At 44.7% G+C, this 23,418-nt stretch overlaps 1 protein-coding gene across 10 annotated transcripts in view; it reads left to right on the top strand.

The window, feature by feature from the left end:
* LOC133650151 (disabled homolog 1-like) overlaps positions 1-23,418 on the top strand; it is a 112,859-nt gene that overhangs the window by 75,216 nt on the left and 14,225 nt on the right. For 8 of the 10 annotated variants that reach the window (XM_062047065.1, XM_062047061.1, XM_062047063.1 and 5 more), the window contains 5 exons: positions 2,993-3,112; positions 4,297-4,335; positions 11,044-11,109; positions 13,009-13,068; positions 20,739-20,786. In XM_062047065.1, the coding sequence (XP_061903049.1) occupies positions 2,993-3,112; positions 4,297-4,335; positions 11,044-11,109; positions 13,009-13,068; positions 20,739-20,786 (333 nt within the window). The remainder of the gene's footprint in view (positions 1-2,992; positions 3,113-4,296; positions 4,336-11,043; positions 11,110-13,008; positions 13,069-20,738; positions 20,787-23,418) is intronic. The other 2 variants (XM_062047066.1, XM_062047068.1) reach the window with 2 other exon arrangements.

Here is a 23,418-nt window from a genome sequence, read left to right as displayed (position 1 = left end):
ATCACTAAGACAATTGAGTCCCTAAGACAATTGAGTCACTAAGACAATTGAGTCACTAAGACAATTGAATCACTAAGACAATTGAGTCCCTAAGACATTTGAGTCCCTAAGACAATTGAGTCACTAAGACAATTGAGTCACTAGGACAATTGAATCACTAAGACAATTGAGTCACTAAGACATTTGAGTCCCTAAGACAATTGAGTCACTAGGACAATTGAGTCACTAGGACAATTGAATCACTAAGACAATTGAGTCACTAAGACAATTGAGTCACTAAGACATTTGAGTCCCTAAGACAATTGAGTCACTAGGACAATTGAGTCACTAAGACATTTGAGTCCCTAAGACAATTGAGTCACTAAGACAATTGAGTCACTAAGACAATTGAGTCCCTAAGACATTTGAGTCCCTAAGACAATTGAGTCACTAAGACAATTGAGTCACTAGGACAATTGAATCACTAAGACAATTGAGTCACTAAGACAATTGAGTCACTAAGACAATTGAGTCACTAGGACAATTGAATCACTAAGACAATTGAGTCACTAAGACATTTGAGTCCCTAAGACAATTGAGTCACTAGGACAATTGAGTCACTAGGACAATTGAATCACTAAGACAATTGAGTCACTAAGACATTTGAGTCACTAAGACAATTGAGTCACTAGGACAATTGAATCACTAAGACAATTGAGTCACTAAGACATTTGAGTCCCTAAGACAATTGAGTCACTAAGACAATTGAGACACTAAGACAATTGAATCACTAAGACAATTGAGTCCCTAAGACATTTGAGTCCCTAAGACAATTGAGTCACTAAGACAATTGAGTCACTAGGACAATTGAATCACTAAGACAATTGAGTCACTAAGACATTTGAGTCCCTAAGACAATTGAGTCACTAGGACAATTGAGTCACTAGGACAATTGAATCACTAAGACAATTGAATCACTAAGACAATTGAGTCACTAAGACATTTGAGTCACTAAGACAATTGAGTCACTAAGACATTTGAGTCCCTAAGACAATTGAGTCACTAGGACAATTGAGTCACTAGGACAATTGAATCACTAAGACAATTGAGTCACTAAGACATTTGAGTCACTAAGACAATTTAGTCACTAAGACAATTGAGTCACTAAGACAATTGAATCACTAAGACAATTGAGTCACTAAGACATTTGAGTCACTAGGACAATTGAGTCACTAGGACAATTGAGTCACTAAGACAATTGAGTCACTAAGACAATTGAGTCACTAGGACAATTGAATCACTAAGACAATTGTGTCACTAAGACATTTGAGTCACTAAGACAATTGAGTCACTAGGACAATTGAATCACTAGGACAATTGAATCACTAAGACAATTGAGTCACTAAGACAATTGAGTCACTAGGACAATTGAATCACTAGGACAATTGAGTCACTAAGACAATTGAGTCACTAAGACAATTGAGTCACTAAGACATTTGAGTCCCTAAGACAATTGAGTCACTAAGACAATTGAGTCACTAAGACAATTGAATCACTAAGACAATTGAGTCCCTAAGAGATTTGAGTCCCTAAGACAATTGAGTCACTAAAACAATTGAGTCACTAAGACAATTGAGTCACTAAGACAATTGAGTCACTAAGACAATTGAATCACTAAGACAATTGAGTCCCTAAGACATTTGAGTCCCTAAGACAATTGAGTCACTAAGACAATTGAGTCACTAAGACAATTGAATCACTAAGACAATTGAGTCACTAAGACAATTGAATCACTAAGACAATTGAGTCCCTAAGACATTTGAGTCACTAAGACAATTGAGTCACTAAGACATTTGAGTCCCTAAGACAATTGAGTCACTAGGACAATTGAGTCACTAGGACAATTGAATCACCAAGACAATTGAATCACTAAGACAATTGAGTCACTAGGACCATTGAATCACTAAGACCATTGAGTCACTAAGACAATTGAGTCACTAGGACAATTGAGTCACTGTGACAATTGAGTCAATAGGACAATTGAAGCACTAAGACAATTGAGTCACTAAGACAATTGAGTCACTAGGACAATTGAATCACTAAGACAATTGAGTCACTAAGACATTTGAGTCACTAAGACAATTGAGTCACTAAGACATTTGAGTCCCTAAGACAATTGAGTCACTAAGACAATTGAGTCACTAAGACAATTGAATCACTAAGACAATTGAGTCCCTAAGACATTTGAGTCCCTAAGACAATTGATTCACTAAAACAATTGAGTCACTAAGACAATTGAGTCACTAAGACAATTGAGTCACTAAGACAATTGAATCACTAAGACAATTGAGTCCCTAAGACATTTGAGTCCCTAAGACAATTGAGTCACTAAGACAATTGAGTCACTAAGACAATTGAATCACTAAGACAATTGAGTCCCTAAGACATTTGAGTCACTAAGACAATTGAGTCACTAAGACATTTGAGTCCCTAAGACAATTGAGTCACTAGGACAATTGAATCACTAAGACAATTGAGTCACTAAGACAATTGAATCACTAAGACAATTGAGTCACTAAGACATTTGAGTCACTAAGACAATTGAGTCACTAGGACAATTGAGTCACTAGGACAATTGAATCACTAATACAATTGAGTCACTAAGACAATTGAGTCACTAGGACACGGAGGTGTTTTTACGGTGTGTTCAAGGGCTGCAGAACAGAGTGGGACGCCACCTTGTTTCAAAGTACCTTCAACAATACTGCGATACAAAAGATGTTGATATCGTTACATCTCTACATGCACCACGTCTTCTCCCAGAAAGCAGTCTTTCTGGTGAGGACTTAAACGGACACTTTACTGAAATCAGAAGAGGAAAAAGTGGGTCGTTAGGGCGAGGTCATCAAGTCAAGTCAGGACCACTAAACTGAAAGTGAAAGCTTGTACTTTCACTTTGTTGCATGACCTCATACTTAGTCTTCTCCATTGAGCATCTTCCTCCTCCGTGCAGGCGGAGCCGGTCATCATGGACCTGCGAGACCTCTTCACTCTCATCTACGACATGAAGCAGCGGGAGGAGGTGGAGAAGAAGGCCCAGAAGGACAAACACTGTGAGCAGGTGGTGTACCAGGTAGGACTGGATTAGAACAGGAAATACTGGAAACAACTTTATTAGGCACACCTGCAGACCTTCACGGGCTCCAGTGCAAGAACTGTACCAGACTTGAGATGTTGGCTGGGGGGCGCACATGACCGCAACAGGTCCTAACAGGGACTCTCAGAGATCCAACTGCAAGGTTGGTAGTGGACTCTGAAGACCACCCCAATAGTGACCACCAAGCGTAGAACTACCCCACACCACATACCCGGTTTTAGTGACTATAAAATGCTATTTTTGGTGCAGCTAATCTATGGATTTAGTTTTGGCTAACGGCTGTAATGTTTTGTATAAAACACTGAAAAGGTGTGTAACTGTTTGTGCCAGGGCGCCATCTTTTGGAAGCCTACAGTATTTCCTTCTGTTTGGTGCCTCGAACCGGATGCGTAAGTGTTGTTCCGTCTACGAGTCGTCCATAGCGTTTCTACTTGTATGGTTTCTTCATTCATGAGTCCAAGCAACGTTTGTAAGTTTTACAATATAACTAAATCTATTCTTACTTACTCAAGTGTCCCATGTGTGATGTCTGTAGGAGCGTTTTCATGTATATTTCTACCTGCTATCGTAATCTAATCGAGCTAGCATCGTTAGCATTAGCTAATATGCTAACACGTGTCTGTGTTAGTATTATTAACTTACAATGACATTTTGTATTGTTTCACTTTCACTAATTCCTCAGTAAATTCACCAGAGAGTCAGCGTGGAGTTATTGAGTCTGTTTAGCTGATTGGAGAGCTAGCTTGCGCAGCTAGTGGGTCCATGACCATGACTTCTGTTTTGTTTGATCAGCCGTTTTACTGCCCTGTTACAAACACTGTTTGGGAACAATTGTAAATGAACATTATTACACATAGTTATGTGTTAATAAGGTATATATCTGCGACTAATATATGGAAAATATTTTTTCCATTTTTTTGTGCGGCTTATATACCGGTGCGCTCTATAGTCCAAACAATAGGGGACTGCACATCCAACCTTCTTGTCCTCAGCACCGCCACTGGCTGGAGCCTATCCCAGGTGGCGGGGTACACCACATGTTGGTCACCTGTCCATCACACCTGTGCACAATTTCAAGTGAAGTTTTTGGGAGATGTGCCCTAGCAGTCTGTGACATGTTCCTCATCATAATTCATGTGTCATCTTCCCCTGCTGCACAGACCATCCTGGAGGACCAAGTGGACGACCCGGTGTACCAGGTAGACCTGTAGGCACCCTTGTGGTTTTCTAGCCTCTTAACTCCTGGGAGTCCAAACTCATTTGCATATTGTGTATCGTGACCGAGCTGCTCCAATGAATGGTTCATGAAGTCCCACCCCCCCCAGTGATCCCCAGTGGACCATCTTTGCAGACACTCTTGTTCTATCTCCATTTGCCAGCTGCAATGTTGTTCAGCTCCTCACCCCACACTTGTGAAGTCTGCTGCACTCCATTTATGTCTCCGTGTTTCTGCTCCTACTGAAAACAGACTAACTCTTACTCCCCTGTTTGTGGTTCTTCACCTGTGCATCCTTCACCTTTCTTCATCTTGCTAACCAAACTCCGGGCAGAGACTTGAAGGAATAGCTCGATATTTTAGGAAACTCAAAAATATTGGGCTCCGAAGGCTTGTGAGTTCGCAATGCATTGTGGGGCCGCGGCAGCCATTTTTGTTGGCTTGTGTGTACATGCTCTACTGTAGTCGTGGTGACGTGAGGGCAAATAAAAATATAAAAAACTGCAGATATAAACTCTTCCAAAGGTCTGGAAAAAGGAAGTAACATTGGTGGACTTGATCCACATGAGCATGTACCATGGACAAGAGATCTGAGAAAGCTGACAAACTTGTTTATATCTCATCATTGTCCTCCCTTCAATTTGCAAATAATCTACGGCTTTCATCTTTTATGCGTCCGAGATGAACAGGTTTTCCTCCAAAAAATATTACTTTGAAACAATTGATCATGAATAATTTGTGCTAACCCAAGGCTAAAAGTGACAACATCCTTTGTTTGTGGTTCCTAGCCTTGCTAACGCTAACATGCTACTAAATGCTACGTGTGAAACAGACTAAAACTTGCTTTGATTCAAACTTACAACATGTACCAGGTGATGGTGTTGAAAGTCATGTTTGAAGGTCTCACAACATGTACCAGGTGATGGTGTTAAAAGTCATGTTTGATGGTCTCACAACATGTACCAGGTGATGGTGTTAAAAGTCATGTTTCATGGTCTCACAACATGTACCAGGTGATGGTGTTAAAAGTCATGTTTGATGGTCTCACAACTTGTACCAGGTGATGGCGTTAAAAGTCATTTTTATGACATGTACACAAGATATTCAGAGACCCACAATGCATTGTGTTTACTATGTCACACTTTCAAGTCCTATTGGAGACACTGTGTGATGACTTTTAGTATAATTATTGATCAGATAATGGATTTGAACATAAAAACGTGTCTTCCATAAGTGGATGAAACATTGTAAATTGTCACTCCAGGTGCATCTCAATAAATTAGAATGTAAAAATGATTTGATTTCAAGAGTTCAGACTAAGTGAAAAGTTTATGATTGAAATGTCATTCATCCACACTGAGATCCCTTCAAAAAACACCATTTCATTGAGTCTAATATGTTTTTAATTCCAATAACTGTGCGCCAAACAGATACAATAATAATTATCAGGCAAACTAACACCTGCTGCTCAAAGAAGTACAAAGATTATTCCAAACAAAAGTGAAGACATATCAACTTTTAAGAAAAAAAATAATTTTAGAAAATCAGGATGTGGAATTAAATGAAGCAAAGAAATCAAACAATTATCCAGAAACTTTTTTTTTTTTTTTACCTGAAAGTGTTTATTACGAAGTGAGGGGCTGAACTGTCGTCAACTGATCACCATCTGGTGGTGAGTTAGGTCAGATGGCGGGAGAAACCTCTGGACAGACCTGGCAAACCCAAGCGTGTAGTGCGGGTGAACTGGGAACGTTTGGAGGAGTCCTCTGTCCGGAAGGACATCAACTCCCACCTCCGGCGGGACTTCTTTGCCATCCCTGTGGAGGTTGGGGACATTGAACAGGAATGGGCAATGTTTAAAGCCTCTATTGCTAAAGCTGCAGCTGCGAGCTGTGGCCAGAAGGTCTTAGGTGCCTCAAGGGGCGGTACACCCTGGTGGACTTCAGGGAAGCCGTCTGACTGAAGAAGGAGGGTATGTTATCTCAGGGGACTTCGGAGGCAGTTGCAAGGTACCGACAGGCCCGAAGGGCAGCGGCTGTGGCTGTGGACGAGGCTAAGCAGAGGGTGTGGGAGCAGTTCAGGGAATCCATGGAGAAGGACTATCTAGCGGCACTAAAGCTGTTCTGAAAGACCATACGGCACCTCAGGAGAGGGAAACAGAGAACCATCCAAGCTGTGTACAGCAAGGATGGGACTCTGCTGACTTCAAGTGAGGAAGTCCTAGGGCGTTGGAAAGAGCACTTTGAGGAACTCCTGAACCCAACTACATCAGACACACCCTCCCTGACAGGAGCGGAGCCTGAGGATGATGGGGGATCGACGTCGAGCTCTCGGAGTGAAGTCACTGAGGTAGTTAAACAACTCCACAGTGGCAAAGTTCCAGGGGTTGGCTCTGGGTGTTGAGGGGATGTCTTGGTTGATACGCCTTTTCAACATTGCGTGGAAGTCTGGGACAGTGCCGAGGGAGTGGCAGACTGGAGTGGTGGTTCCCCTATTCAACAAGGGGGACCAGAGGGTGTGTGCTAACTACAGGGGTATCACACTACTCAGCCTCCCTGGGAAAGTTTACGCCAAAGTACTGGAAAGGAGGGTCCGGCCGATAGTCGAACCTAAGATTCAAGAGGAGCAATGTGGATTCCGTCCTGGTCGTGAAACAACTGACCAGCTCTTTACTCTTGCGGGAATCCTGAAGAAGGCCTGGGAGTATGCCTATCCAGTCTACATGTGCTTTGTGGATTTGGAGAAGGCGTATGACCGGGTCCCCTGGGAGATCCTGTGGGAGGTGCTGAGGGAGTACGGGGTGAGGGGAACCCTGCTGAGGGCCATCCAATCTCTGTACAACCAAAAGCGAGAGTTGTGTCCGGGTGCTTGGATATAAGTCGGATTCGTTTCCAGTGGGGGTTGATCTCCGCCAGGGCTGCGCTCTGTCACCTATCCTGTTTGTGATTTTCATGGACAGGATTTCTACGCAGAGTCGTGACCATGGCGGAGAGGGTTTACGTCTCGGGGGGCTAAAGAGTGCGTCACTGCAGTTTGCAGATGATGTGGTCCTGATGGCACCATCGGTTCGTGACCTTCAGCTCTCACTGGATCGGTTCTCAGCCGAGTGTTCAGTGGCTGGAATGAGGATCATCCAAATCTGAGGCCATGGTTCTCAGCAGGAAACCAATGGTTTGTACAGTTTAAGTATCTTGGGGTCTTGTTCACGAGTGAGGGAAAGATGGAGAAGAAAATCAGCCGGAGAATCGGAGCAGCTGGGGCAGTATTGCAGTCTCTCTGCCGCACTGTTGCGACGAAACTTACCGAGTCTACCGAGCTATCTACTTTTCTACTCTCACCTATAGTCATGAAGTGTGGGTCATGACCGAAAGAACACGATCCCAGAAACAAGCGGCCGAAATTAGTTTCCTCAGAAGGGTGGCTGGCATCTCCCTTAGAGATAGGGTGAGAAGTTCAGTCACCCGAGAGAGACTCGGAGTAGAGCCGCTGCTCCTTCGCTTGGAAAGGAGCCAGTATAGGTGGTTCGGGCATCTCGTGCGGATGCCTCACCAGCGTCTCCCTAGGGAGGTCCTTGTTGCACGTTCCAAGGACCAGATGGGGGGGATTACATCTCTCTGGCCTGGGAACGCTTCGGGATTCCCCAGGAGGAAGTTGCTAATGTTGCTCTGGAGAGGGAAGTCTGAGGGTCTCTACTGGAGCTGTTGTCCCTGTGACCCCATTCCGGATAAGCGGTTGAAGATGGATGGATGGATGTTTATTACGAATAATCCTGAAGTCTATGTTGAACTTTATTGATAAATGAGACATGATCTAATCATCTACCACACAAATGATGTCAATTACAACTCATTCATGTTAACCTCATTGATTTATGTATGGATCATTATCATGTAATAAAAAACACACTTCTTGGTGTTCCAGATGGTTGTTTGTGATTGCTGAGAAACAGAAAAGGTTTAGGATGAAAGAGGCGTTCTTCGTACTCCTTTTCGGACTTGTTGAATTTGTAAATATTTGATAAACCTTTTTGTAATTCTATTCATCTTCCAATACAATTAAAACCTAACCTGCCCCAATGGTAAAAACACAAGTAATTATAAATATTATAATAAGACGTCTACTTTTTAAACACAGCTCACTCCTCTACCCAAACCCTCTTGCTAGCTTGACGAGTTCCTGGGATTTATTTGAGCCATTAGCAATAAAAGTGATCCTTGTAATGATCCAGCTCCAGAAGTTTAGTCTCTTGTCCATCACCGTGGTCCACATAGAACATGCCAGAGGGTAACGATGCTCACAATGAAAGATGGAGAGAGGCAATCTGAGCCAAGTCGCCTTAAGCCGGGTCGTCAGGCTCGCCGCTAGCGCCACGACCAGGGCCACAGGATCATAGAAAAGTGCTATATAAATCTAATCCTATATTATTCTTCTTCTTCACACTCCCTGCCGCTCGTCATTTCAGTCGCCATTTTTGACTAACTTGTGTTCACCTTCCTGCAAGCTTGGACCAGAAATGAGACAAAGCAAGAAAGTATATATATATATATATATATATATATATATATATATATATATATATGTGTGTGTGTGTGTGTTTGTATAAATCATTTAGTATCATGTTTGTCTTGAAAGTGGAGAAGGTGCACCTGTATTTGAGCTTGTGAAAAAACCACATGGAGCATTTTGAACGCTGATACTTCAAAGACAACTGAAGGTTCCATAACTGAATATCAATCCAAATCATAATTTTTCTGAACTATTCCTGTCATGTGAGGTCCACAAAGGCATCAGAAGGTGTCATCCATGCAAGACAAGTGAAAAGATCAGACTCAGTTCCTCCAAGACCTGTTGCAAAGAACTACTGCCTGACCTTTGACACTTGTGCTACCTTGCTTTCCTTTCTCTCCTCATGACCCCCCCCCCCCCCTTTATCCCATGCTCCATGTTGGATGTCCCCACCCTGGTCTCATCCCCCCCCCCCCTTTATCCCATGTTCCATGTTGGATGTCCCCACCCTGGTCTCATTACCCCTCCCCCCCTTTATCCCATGTTCCATGTCGGATGTCCCCACCCTGGTCTTATTTCCCCCCTTATCCCATGCTCCGTGTTGGATGTCCCCACCCTGGTCTCATGCCCCACCCCTCTTTATCCCATTCTCCATGTGTGATGTCCCCACCCTGGTCTTCTGGACCCCCTACTGATACCCCCCTTTTCTCCCATGCTCCATGTGTGATGTCCCCACCCTGGTCTACTGGAACTCCACTGAAACCCCCCATTTTCTTCCATGATCCATGTGTGATGTCCCCACCCTGGTCTCCTGGACCCCCACTGATACCACTCCCCTTTTTTCTCCCATGCTCCATGTGTGATGTCCCCACCCTGGTCTCCTGGACCCCCTACTGATACCCCCCTTTTCTCCCATGCTCCATGTGTGATGTCCCCACCTTGTTCTTCTGGAACCCCACTGAAACCCCCCATTTTCTTCCATGCTCCATGTGTGAAGTCCCCACCCTGGTCTCCTGGACCCCCACTGATACCACTCCCCTCTTTTCTCCCATGCTCCATGTGTGATGTCTCCACCCTGGTCTCCTGGACCCCCCATTGGCACCCCCCTTTTTCCTCCCATGTGCCATGTGTGAAGTCCCCACCCAGGTCTCCTGTACCCCCCACTGATACCCCCTCTTTCTCCCATGCTCCATGTGTGATGTCCCCACCCTGGTCTCCTGGACCCCCTACTGATTCCCCCTTTTCTCCCATGCTCCATGTGTGATGTCCCCACCCTGGTCTTCTGAAACTCCCCATTTTCTTCCATGCTCCATGTGTGATGTCCCCACCCTGGTCTCCTGGACCTCCACTGATACCACTCCCCCCCTTTCTCCCATGCTCCATGTGTGATGTCCCCACCCTGGTCTCCTGGAACCCCCACTGATAACCCCCTTTTCTACCATGCTCCATGTGTAATATCCCCACCCTGGTCTCCTGGACCCCCCACTGATAACCCCCCTTTCTCCCATGATCCATGTGTGATGTCCCCTCCCTGGTCTCCTGGACCCCCCACTGATACCCCCCTTTCTCCAAAGCGCCATGTGTGATATCCCCACCCTGGTCTCCTGGACCCCCCACTGATAACCACCTTTTCTCCCATGCTCCATGTGTAATATCCCCACCCTGGTCTCCTGGACCCCCCATTGATACCCCCCTTTTTCCCATGCTCCATGTGTGATGTCCCCACCCTGGTCTCCTGGACCCCCTACTGATACCCCCCTTTTCTCCCATGCTCCATGTGTGATGTCCCCCCCCTGGTCTTCTGAAACCCCCCATTTTCTTCCATGCTCCATGTGTGATGTCTCCATCCTGGTCTCCTGGACCCCCACTGATACCACTCCCCTTTTTCTCCCATGCTCCATGTGTGATGTCTCCACCCTGGTCTCCTGGAACCCCCACTGATACCCCCCTTTTTCCTGCCATGTGTGATGTCCCCACCCTGGTCTCCTGGACCCCCTACTGATACCCCCCCTTTCTCCCATGCTCCATGTGTGATGTCCCCACCCTGGTCTCCTGGACTCCCCACTGATACCCCATTTCCTCCCATGCTCCATGATTGATGTTCCCATGGATCCCCTGATAGCCCCCCCCACCTATCCCCTCACGTTGTATCTGACTGTGTGCCCTCTCTGCACTTGTTCTGTAGTACATAGTCTTTGAGGCTGGACACGAACCACTGGGTGGCCCCCAGTCAGAGGAGAGCGTTTATCAGGTACAGAGACAACCTTCCCTTGTCATGTGTAAGAACAGCAAGTCATAACATTTCTGCACATTCACCCTCAAGTCAGACATGTTTGGAAGCCGAGGAAGAAAAGTTTGTGTTTGAAAGTAAAGTAGAGTCAAGGTGACTTTGATCTTCAGGTCTTTGATTTCTCCCCTTAAGACGATCTGATGGACCAGCTAAGACCTGCTGTGTGGTTTCATCCCACGTGGTCATTCTTGCTCCTCTTTTGGCCCGTCTATCTCTTCCTGTGAAGATGAAGTAGAGAGAGTGTGAGATTAGTCACATGATCCAAGTCACACGATCACATTAGTCACATGATCCAAGTCACAAGATCACATTATCCACATGATCCAAGTCACAAGATCACATTAGTCACATGATCCAAGTCACACGATCACATTAGTCACATGATCCAAGTCGCAAGATCACATTAGTCACATGATCCAAGTCACAGGATCCATAGACTTGAGGATAGCGTGACATTAGTCACATGATCCAAGTCACAAGATCACATTAGTCACAAGATCCAAGTCACAGGATCCATAGACTTGAGGAGAGTGTGACATTTGTCACATGAGCCAAGTCACAGGATCCATAGACTTGAGGAGAGCGTGACATTAGTCACATGATCCAAGTCACAAGATCACATTAGTCACATGATCCAAGTCACACGATCACATAAGTCACATGATCCAAGTCACAAGATCACATTAGTCACATGATCCAAGTCACAAGATCACATTAGTCACATGATCCAAGTCACAGGAGCCATAGACTTGAGGAGAGCGTGACATTAGTCACATGATCCAAGTCACAAGATCACATTAGTCACATGATCCAAGTCACAAGATCACATTAGTCACATGATCCAAGTCACAGGATCCATAGACTTGAGGAGAGTATGACATTAGTCATATGATCCAAGTCACAAGATCCATAGACTTGAGGAGAGTGTGACATTAGTCATATAATCCAAGTCACAAGATCACATTAGTCCTATGATCCAAGTCACAAGTTCCATAGATTTGAGGAGAGCGTGAGATTTGTCATATGATCCAAGTCACAAGATCACGTTAGTCACATGATCCAAGTCACAAGATCACATTAGTCACATGATCCAAGTCACAAGATCCAAAGACTTGAGGGGAAGCGAGTCAAGTTAACACAGACTCAGACAGATGAAGCCACACCTCCTCTGGCTGGCAGAAATGTCATCGTATTAGCCATCATGTTAGCAAACAATATTTAGTGATTCACATTGGAATAGAATAGGATCTGAATAGAATAGGATTGCAATATAATAGAATAGAATCTGAATAGAATAGGATCTGAATATAATAGGATTACAATAGAATAGAATCTGAATAGAATCAGATCTGAATAGAATTGGATGGAAAAGAGTGTTGCCATGTTGATTACTTCTCATTAGGATCGGAATATAATATGATTGGAATAGAATAGGATTGGAATAGAATATAATCTGAATAGAATAGGATCTAATTGGAATTGGATGGAAAAGAGTCTTGCCATGTTGTTTACTTTTCATTAGGATCGGAATAGAATAGGATTGGAATGGAATAGGATTGGTATTTAATAGGAGTGAAATAGAATATGATTGGAATAGAATAGGATTGGAATGGAATAGGATTGGAATAGAATATAATTTGAATAGAATAGGAGTGAAATAGAAGCTGATCGGAATAGATTAGGGTTGGAATAGAATAGAATCTGAATAGAATTGTATCTGAATAAAATCAGATAGAAACAAGACTTGCCATGTTGTTTACTTCTCATTAGGATCTGAATAGAATTGTATCTGAATAGAATCAGATGTAAACGAGTGTTGCCATGTTGTTTACTTCTCAATGGACCTCCGATCCAACGCAGGTCCCAAGCAGTCAGCAGAAGGACGGGATCTATGACGTCCCGAAACGCCATTTCATGACTGTAGGTGTCCTTTTGCTTTTTACCATTTCTCTCCTGACTCCTCCCCCTGACTCCTCCTCCTGACTCCTCCTCCTCCACCAAACCTCTCTGATGGAACTGTGATTGGTGGACAAGTGACGTGAGGACACAATCCACATGTCTTTGAGTGGTGCAGATGATTGAATAGACAAACAAATACAATCCTTTGAGAAGATGAGAGGTTTGGAGTTGAGGTTCTGCTTCTTTCACCTGCATGCATCCTGTAGACCAGCATCAGTCGTCCCTTGGTGTCACCTAGGGATGGCTACCCATGCATCCTGTAGACCTGCATCAGTCGTCCCTTGGTGTCACGTAGGGATGGCTACCCATGTATCCTGTAGACCAGCATCAGTCGTCCCTTGGTGTCACGTAGGGATGGCTACCCATGCATCCTGTAGACCACCATCAGTCATCCCTTGGTGTCACCTAGAGATGGTTACCCATGCATCCTGTAGACCAGCATCTGTCGTCCCTTGGTGTCACATAAGGATGGCTACTCATGCAACCTGTAGACCAGCATCAGTCGTCCCTTGGTGTCACCTAAGGATGGCTACCCATGAAACCTGTAGACCAGCATCAGTCGTCCTTTGGTGTCATGTAGGGATGGCTATCCATGCGTCCTGTAGACCAGCATCAGTTTTCCCTTGGTGTCACCTAGGGATGGCTACCCATGCATCCTGTAGACCAGCATCAGTCGTCCCTTGGTGTCACCTAGGGATGACTACCCATGTATCCTGTAGACCACCATCAGTCATCCCTTGGTGTCACCTAGAGATGGTTACCCATGCATCCTGAAGACCAGCATCAGTCGTCCCTTGGTGTCACGTAGGGATGGCTTCTCATCCAACCTGTAGACCACCATCAGTCGTCCCTTGGTGTCACCTAGGGATGGCTACTCATCCAACCTGTAGACCACCATCAGTCGTCCCTTGGTGTCACCTAGGGATGGCTACTCATGCAACATGTAGACCAGCATCAGTCGTCCCTTGGTGTCACCTAAGGATGGCTACCCATGAAACCTGTAGACCAGCATCAGTCATCCTTTGGTGTCATGTAGGGATGGCTACCCATGCATCCTGTAGACCAGCATCAGTCGTCCCTTGGTGTCACCTAGGGATGGCTACCCATGTATCCTGTAGACCACCATCAGTCATCCCTTGGTGTCACCTAGAGATGGTTACCCATGCATCCTGAAGACCAGCATCAGTCGTCCCTTGGTGTCACGTAGGGATGGCTACTCATCCAACCTGTAGACCACCATCAGTCGTCCCTTGGTGTCACCTAGGGATGGCTACTCATCCAACCTGTAGACCAGCATCAGTCGTCCCTTGGTGTCACCTAGGGATGGCTACCCATGAAACCTGTAGACCAGCATCAGTTGTCCTTTGGTGTCATGTAGGGATGGCTACCCATGCATCCTGTAGACCAGCATTAGTCGTCCCTTGGTGTCACCTAGGGATGGCTACCCATGCATCCTGTAGACCAGCATCAGTCGTCCCTTGGTGTCACCTAGGGATGGTTACCTATGCAACCTGTAGACCAGCATCAGTCGTCCCTTGGTGTCACCTAGGGATGGCTACCCATTCATCCTGTAGACCACCATCAGTTGTCCCTTGGTGTCACCTAGAGATGGCTACCCATGAAACCTGTAGACCAGCATCAGTTGTCCTTTGGTGTAATGTAGGGATGGCTACCCATGCATCCTGTAGACCAGCATCAGTCGTCCCTTGGTGTCACCTAGGGATGGCTACCCATGAAACCTGTAGACCAGCATCAGTCGTCCCTTGGTGTCACCTAGGGATGGCTACCCATGAAACCTGTAGACCAGCATCAGTTGTCCTTTGGTGTCATGTAGGGATGGCTACCCATGCATCCTGTAGACCAGCATCAGTCGTCCCTTGGTGTCACCTAGGGATGGCTACCCATGCATCCTGTAGACCAGCATCAGTCGTCCCTTGGTGTCACCTAGGGATGGTTACCTATGCAACCTGTAGACCAGCATCAGTCGTCCCTTGGTGTCACCTAGGGATGGCTACCCATGCATCCTGTAGACCACCATCAGTTGTCCCTTGGTGTCACCTAGAGATGGCTACCCATGAAACCTGTAGACCAGCATCAGTTGTCCTTTGGTGTAATGTAGGGATGGCTACCCATGCATCCTGTAGACCAGCATCAGTTTTCCCTTGGTGTCACGTATGGATAGCTACCCATGTATCCTGTAGACCAGCATCAGTTGTCCCTTGGTGTCACGTAGGGATGGCTATCCATGCGCTAATGTTAGTGGACCCACCCAATTCCGTGCCATATTTTGATACCTTTGAGCACCTGACGTCATGTCTGGTTTCAGACTCAAACCCTTGGCGGGCAAACAAGCACTTGTGCAGTCGGACTATTCATAGCTAATTTGCATTGGATTTGCCCTAGATACGATACTGATTAGCATTAGCGATTTTATATGGCGATTTCAACACCTCCAAATGTGGTAACAAAAAGTACAACTCAGGTGCACGTTAAACTCTAACAAATACTTACAGTTGGAACACTTGTTAGGGTGCAACAAAATAACCCTTGTGCAACCTTAAGATGGTCTATACACACTCTTAGGATCTACGAGCTCATAAAATATAGATCATTGATTTATTGACTTTCAAATCTTAGATCTATTAATTCATACAAAACTTTGATTTGTTTGTCATGTCTGTGTGATCATGTTTTGTTTTGGTTATGTTCCGTTTGGTTTTTGGACTCTTTGTGCACTCTTGTTTGTTTTTGTCATCATAGCGACCATTAGTTTCACCTGTTTCACGTTTTGCACTCGCGAACCTGTTGTCAATCATGTCTGCATGGTTTAAGCCCATTGTTGCCAGGAAGTCAGCCTGGCGACATTAACTCTGTTATCCCTGTTACTCCATTGATTACGTGTTCCATGCCATAGATTCCTGCTCTGCCAAGTAAGCTTTTGTTATTAATGCCACAGTTAGTGACTTTAGTTTCATGTACATAGTTTCTGCCTTTGTGCTAGATTTGTTTTCATTAGTCAAGTTTGTTCTCCGCCATTATGCGCGCCTTTTGTTTGTACCCCTTTTTGTAGTTTGTTAGTGTTAAAATAAATATGTACTCACCTCCAAGCCATGTCCGATCCAGCTTTACTTGCATCTCGGGAAAACAAAACCCCCACAGTCCACATATTGACAGAATGTCGGCAGCATTAAAAAGTTTTCCAGCAAGAAAGTTGGACGAGGGAGCGTGGGATGTCCTCCGCGCCATAAAGGCGGAAACGCTGCGCTATTCCTCCGTGGAGCGCAGGGACCTGGTCCAGGGTCCTGGCGGAAAATTGGTGCCATTGAGCTCCGTGTGGCCCGGCGACGTTGGCAAGTCGCCCCAGCACCGGAAGCGCCGCCCTAGACGGGGGATGTCGGGGAGGGCTTCCGCGAGTGCACAGCATGCGCCGCTCCCACAGGCTCCTCCCCCTCCGGGGGGAAACAGGCTGCTGCCAGCACCGCTGCTCCAGGATGACGTCACGTCGTCGTCGTCGGATGACATCACAGACCAAGATTTTTTTTTCCTCAAATCTCTTTTTTGTCAACCGCTCCCAACCAAAGACTCCATGTCCATAACTAAACATTACCAATATATGTTTTTAGAAATCAGGTCTAGTCAGTCACAGCCATCCCTATTTCATGCCCCGCCCCCCAAGACTCAAGCCACGCCCACGTCACAACATGTTTTTTTTTCACCCACTAAAACCCAGGTGGATAAAAGAGGACAATTTGGACAATTTAAAGGGGAGGATTCTGCCCCCCCCTGACCTCCCTCTACCCTCCCCTAAAAATGGTTCCAGACCGCGGGGAGCGCGTCTGGTATCCGCTCCTTGAGGGGGGGGGGCTAGGGCTGGGAACTGTACGGGTGGGGTGACTCAGCTTCGTCATGCCAAGCCAAAGCCTCTAGCACAGCCGCCACCACCAGTTCTTCGGCCTGCCAAGCCACACCCTCCAGCACGGCCTCCGCCACCGGTCTTTCGGCCTATCAGGCCGCAACCCCTGGCTAGGCCACCTCCACCTGCACCAAAGCTAGCGCCAAGTCCACGGCTAGCACCAGTAGCTGCTAGCGCCAAGGCTAGCACCAGTGCCAAGGCTAGCACCACCGCCAAGGCTAGCACCAGCGCAAAGGTTAGCACCAGCGCCAAGGCTAGCACCAGTAGCAGCACCACAACCTGCACCACGGCCAGCTGCTCCACGGCTAGCACCACAGCTAGCTGCTCCAAGGCTAGCACCTTTAGCTGCACCACGGCTAGCTGCTCCAAGGCTAGCACCTGTTGCTTCACCACGGCTAGCACCTGTAGCAGCACTACGGCTAGCACCAGCTCCACCACGCCAAGACCCACCACGCCAAGCTCCGGTACCTGCTCCACGCCGCCAAGTGCCGCCAAGTGCCGCCAGTAGCTGCTCCACGCCGCCAAGTGCCGCCAGTAGCTGCTCCACGCCGCCAAGTGCCGCCAGTAGCTGCTCCATGCCGCCAAGCGCCGCCCGTGGCAGCTCCAAGCCGCCAAGCGCCGCCCGTAGCAGCTCCATGCCGCCAAGCACCGCCAAGCCAAGACCCTCCAAGCCAAGACCCTCCATGCCAAGACCCTCCATGCCAAGACCCTCCACGCCAAGCTTCGCCGCCTGCCACGACGAGAACGTGCGCAAATTCCACGCCTGCCACGATGACGACACGCCCGCCTCCTCGTCGGCCACGGAAGTGGCCGCTACCTGGTCGTCCGCCACGCCAAGTGCGCCGACCTCCTTGTCGGCCACGGATGTGGCCCTTCCCGGGTCGCCCACCTCGTCAGGTACAGCGGCGCTCTACACGTCGTCGCCACCTGACTATGCCCCGGTGGATTCGGGGACACGTGGTCTGGCGACCAACCGCCATGTCCTCCTCCCGCCCTCCCATGACTCTTGTTCATTTTTTGTTGTTGTGTTTGGACATCTTGTATCTGTCCTTATGGGAGGGGCTCTGTCATGTCTGTGTGACCATGTTTTGTTTTGGTTATGTTCGGTTTGGTTTTTGGACTCTTTGTGCACTCTTTTTTGTTTTTGTCACCATAGCGACCATTAGTTTCACCTGTTTCACGTTTTGCACTCGCGCACCTGTTGTCAATCACGTCTGCATGATTAAAGCCCATTGTTGCCAGGAAGTCAGCCTGGCGACATTAACTCTGTTATCCCTGTTACTCCATTGATTACGTGTTCCATGCCATAGATTCCTGCTCTGCCAAGTAAGTTTTGGTTATTAATGCCACAGTTAGTGACTTTAGTTTCATGTTCATAGTTTCTGCCTTTGTGCTAGATTTGTTTTCATTAGTCAAGTTTGTTCTCCGCCATTGTGTGCGCCTTTTGTTTGTACCCCTTTTTGTAGTTTGTTAGTTAAAATAAATATGTACTCACCTCCAAGCCATGTCCGATCCAGCTTTACTTGCATCTCGGGAAAACAAAACCCTCACAGTCCACATATTGACATTGTTCATGTTTTGTTTTTAATGTTTGAAGGCCTTTTTGTCCAAATATGCAGTAGCTGTTTAGTGGAATATTTGAGATTGGGAACATAAATCATTCATGAAAAGATTGACTTTGATAGAAGTGGACAAACATGATTTGTACGACCGTGAGAGAAAAGGGTTAGATCACATGTTGACTTTCCTCACATCATCCCCAGAAAAAACATTTCACCTGCCATTCGTTAAAATGACTTGGAAAAACATTTGATTTTTGCTCAAATATATATAAAAAAAAGTTTGTGCCTTGCCATCATTGTTGTACTTATTGGCCCCCACCATCAGCAAAGAGATCATTGGCCTCCACCATTTCAATCACACGTGCTAATAATTATGTATGTCTAATAATAATATGTCATAATAATGTGTAATACATATTAATATGTAATAAGTAGTAGAATAAGTGTATTATATATGTATAATAATAATATGTAATAAGTAGTAGAATAAGTGTATTATATATGTATAATAATAATATGTAATAAGTAGTAGAATAAGTGTATTATATATGACTTGTGACTGCAGGTAGACACCTGTGTGTTAGCTTGTTGACTTGTGACTGCAGGTAGACGCCTGTGTGTTAACTTGTTGACTTGTGACTGCAGGTAGACACCTGTGTGTTAACTTGTTGACAGTCATTCCACAAGGTGGTCCCTACAGTGGTGTCAAAGAAGACATAAAAGGGCTGTTTGCAGGGCCCCTGATTGCCGGAATATCTTTATTTTCTTTTGGTTCCAAGAATATTTTGTTTCCCACACGCCTTCAAGTCCTGCTGTTGTGTTTCTGGTTCTTTGTCTGATTCTGCATGGCCCCCAGATACATCTTCTTCTACATGGCCCCCATATACATCTTCTTCTACATGGCCCCCATATACATCGTCTTCTGCATGGCCCCCAGATACATCTTCTTCTGCATGGCCCCCAGATACATCTTCTTCTACATGGCCCCCAGATACATCTTCTTCTGCATGGCCCCCATATACATCTTCTACATGGCCCCCATATACATCTTCTTCTGCATGGCCCCCAGATACATCTTCTTCTACATGGCCCCCATATACATCTTCTACATGGCCCCCAGATACATCTTCTTCTGCATGGCCCCCATATACATCTTCTTCTACATGGCCCCCAGATACATCTTCTTCTGCATGGCCCCCATATACATCTTCTTCTACATGGCCTCCGTCTTCCTCCTCCCTCCTCCTCCATCCTCCTCCTCCCTCCTCCTCGTCATCTTCCTCCTCTATCTTCCTCCTCGCTCACATATCTATGTTCTTAAGCATGTGAGACTCTGGCCTGTGATTGGCCGACAGAAGAAGATCCAATCAAAGAGTCAATTATAGCCATCATGAAGGCCCCATTTAATCTTTATGATGAAGGAACAAAAGGGTCCCCTAGTCCCCCCACCCACCCTTCCCCGCCTCCACTTCTTTGTGCTGATGAATTGCAACTATTGAATTGTGTCACTCTACTTTGTCTCCCACTCACAGCTATTGAATTGTGTCACTCTACTTTGTCTCACACTCACAACTATTGAATTGTGTCACTCTACTTTCTCTCCCACTCACAACTATTGAATTGTGTCACTCTACTTTCTCTCCCTCCCACTCACAACTATTGAATTGTGTCACTCTACTTTCTCTCCCTCCCACTCACAACTATTGAATTGTGTCACTCTACTTTCTCTCCCTCCCACTCACAACTATTGAATTGTGTCACTCTACTTTCTCTCCCTCCCACTCACAACTATTGAATTGTGTCACTCTACTCTCTCGCCCTCCCACTCACAACTATTGAATTGTGTCACTCTACTTTCTCTCCCTCCCACTCACAACTATTGAATTGTGTCACTCTCCTTTCTCTCCCACTCACAACTATGGAATTGTGTCACTCTACTTTCTCTCCCACTCACAACTATTGAACTGTGTCACTCTACTTTCTCTCCCACTCACAACTATTGAATTGTGTCACTCTACTTCGTCTCCCACTCACAACTATTGAATTGTGTCACTCTACTTTGTCTCCCACTCACAACTATTGAACTGTGTCACTCTACTTTGTCTCCCACTCACAACTATTGAACTGTGTCACTCTACTTTGTCTCCCACTCACAGAACATTAACCACTTTGATCTTTTCGGAGACATGTCCACCCCTCCCTCGGTGAGTGCCTTCAGTTGACGCTAAAATCTTTGATGCTGATTATGATTATTAATGTTTGTTCATAATATAAATATAAATATATATTATATAATGTAATAATATAATATAATATAATAATATATATAATATACATCTTTGATGCTGATTATGATTATTCATGTTTGTTCATCATTTTTACTGACACTTTGGTTATGTTTGTATTTCCTGTGTGTTTGTGTTGATTTCCTGTTAGTGCTCTTATTTTACTTCCACTTCCTGCATGTCTCTCTGAGTGCTCCTTTCCCTCACCTGTCCCTGATTGGCACACCTGCTTGCAGTTGCCTATCAGGCCACTATTTATGCCTGCCTCGCCCTCCAGTCAGGGCTCCATGATTCTGTCAGGTTGAGTTGGTGTTGAACCCCAAGATGCAGAGATGGCAGGTGTAGCACAGGTGAACATGACTTTAATGTCAAAAAAAGGAAATAGTGCAACTTGGTAAGTGCACATGCAAGGAAAACAGGACACAGGATAACAGTAAACAGGCAACAGGAAACAACCAACAGCCTACAGGATAACAGGAACCGGGAAACAGGCAACAGTAAACAGGATAACAAGAAACAGCATAACAGGAAACAAGGTAGCAGGGTAACAGGAACCAGAATAACAGGTAACAGGAACCATGAGACAGGTAACAGGAAAAAGGCAACAGGATAACAGGAAACAATCATTGAGCCCTGACTGGAGGGTGAGTCAGGTATAAATAGCAGCCTGTTTATATCTACAGTCTTACTAACCTAAATAAATGAAGATGTATAAAGAAATTAAAATATATATATATATTCAAAAAAAGGAACATCAATCATCAACAAAACTTAGCTTCTGTTTCTTCATGCTGTTAACTATCTGTCCAGCTGCACACGCCAGGAACGAGTAATGAATTTATTGACAGTGCAGTGTGAAAGCTGATGTGTTTACTTTGTAAATAAGTAAACACACTTTTAAAGAAATACAACCTGCAGAGGCACTTTCTGAAAGAAAACATCCACATTTTGGTGACCTTGATCACGTCGTTCATGTTGAAAAGTCAAGTATTGAAACATAATTGAACAATTTCCCTTGTGGATCATTAAAGTTTGTCTAAGTCTAAGTCTATAATGATGACTTGTTGGTGACCTTGATCACGTCCTTCATGTAAGTCAAGTATTAAACAAAATGATGACTTGTTGGTGACCTTGAACACGTCCTTCATGTTGAAAAGTCAAGTATTGAAACTAAATTATTAATTTTTTTGGTGACCTTGAACACGTCCTTCATGTTGAAAAGTTAAGTATTGAAACAAAATTATGATTTTGTTTTGGTGACCTTGAACACTTCCTTCATGTTAAAAAGTTAAGTATTGAAACAAAATTATGATTTTTTTTTTTGGTGACCTTGAACACGTCCTTCATGTTGAAAAGTCAAGTATTGAAACAAAATGATGACTTTTTGGTGACCTTGATCACGTCCTTCATGTTGAAAAGTCAAGTAGTGAAACAAAATGATGACTTTTTGGTGACCTTGATCAAGTCCTTCATGTTGAAAAGTCAAGTATTGAAACAAAATGATGACTGTTTGGTGACCTTGGTCACGTCTTTCATGTTGAAAAGTCAAGTAGTGAAACAAAATGATGACTTGTTGGTGACCTTGGTCATGTCCTTCATGTTGAAAAGTCAAGTATTGAAACAAAATGATGACTTGTTGGTGACCTTGGTCACGTCCTTCATGTTGAAAAGTCAAGTATTGAAATAAAATTATGACTTTTTGGTGACCTTGATCACGTCCTTCATGTTGAAAAGTCAAGTATTGAAACAAAATGGTTGTTGGTGACCTTGAACACGTCCTTCATGTTGAAAAGTCAAGTATTGAAACTAAATTATTAATTTTTTTGGTGACCTTGAACACGTCCTTCATGTTGAAAAGTCAAGTATTGAAACAAAATTATGATTTTCTTTTGGTGACCTTGAACACTTCCTTCATGTTAAAAAGTTAAGTATTGAAACAAAATTATGATTTTCTTTTGGTGACCTTGAACACTTCCTTCATGTTGAAAAGTCAAGTATTGAAACAAAATGATGACTTGTTGGTGACCTTGGTCACGTCCTTCATGTTGAAAAGTCAAGTATTGAAACAAAATGATGACTTGTTGGTGACCTTGGTCACGTCCTTCATGTTGAAAAGTCAAGTATTGAAACAAAATGATTACTTTTTGGTGACCTTGATCAAGTCCTTCATGTTGAAAAGTCAAGTATTAAAACAAAATGATGACTTTTTGGTGACCTTGATCAAGTCCTTCATGTTGAAAAGTCAAGTATTGAAACAAAATGATGACTGTTTGGTGACCTTGGTCATGTCCTTCATGTTGAAAAGTCAAGTATTGAAACAAAATGATGACTTGTTGGTGACCTTGGTCACGTCCTTCATGTTGAAAAGTCAAGTAGTGAAAAAAAATGATGACTTTTTGGTGACCTTGATCAAGTCCTTCATGTTGAAAAGTCAAGTATTAAAACAAAATGATGACTGTTTGGTGACCTTGGTCACGTCCTTCATGTTGAAAAGTCAAGTATTGAAACAAAATGATGACTTTTTGGTGACCTTGGTCATGTCCTTCATGTT

Source organism: Entelurus aequoreus, linkage group LG05 (genome assembly GCF_033978785.1).
Source record: "Entelurus aequoreus isolate RoL-2023_Sb linkage group LG05, RoL_Eaeq_v1.1, whole genome shotgun sequence".
In the NCBI taxonomy this organism is placed as follows: Eukaryota; Metazoa; Chordata; class Actinopteri; order Syngnathiformes; family Syngnathidae; genus Entelurus; species Entelurus aequoreus.
The sequence above is the reverse complement of the archived record's forward strand: the minus strand, read 5'-3'. Positions and strand labels throughout refer to the sequence as shown.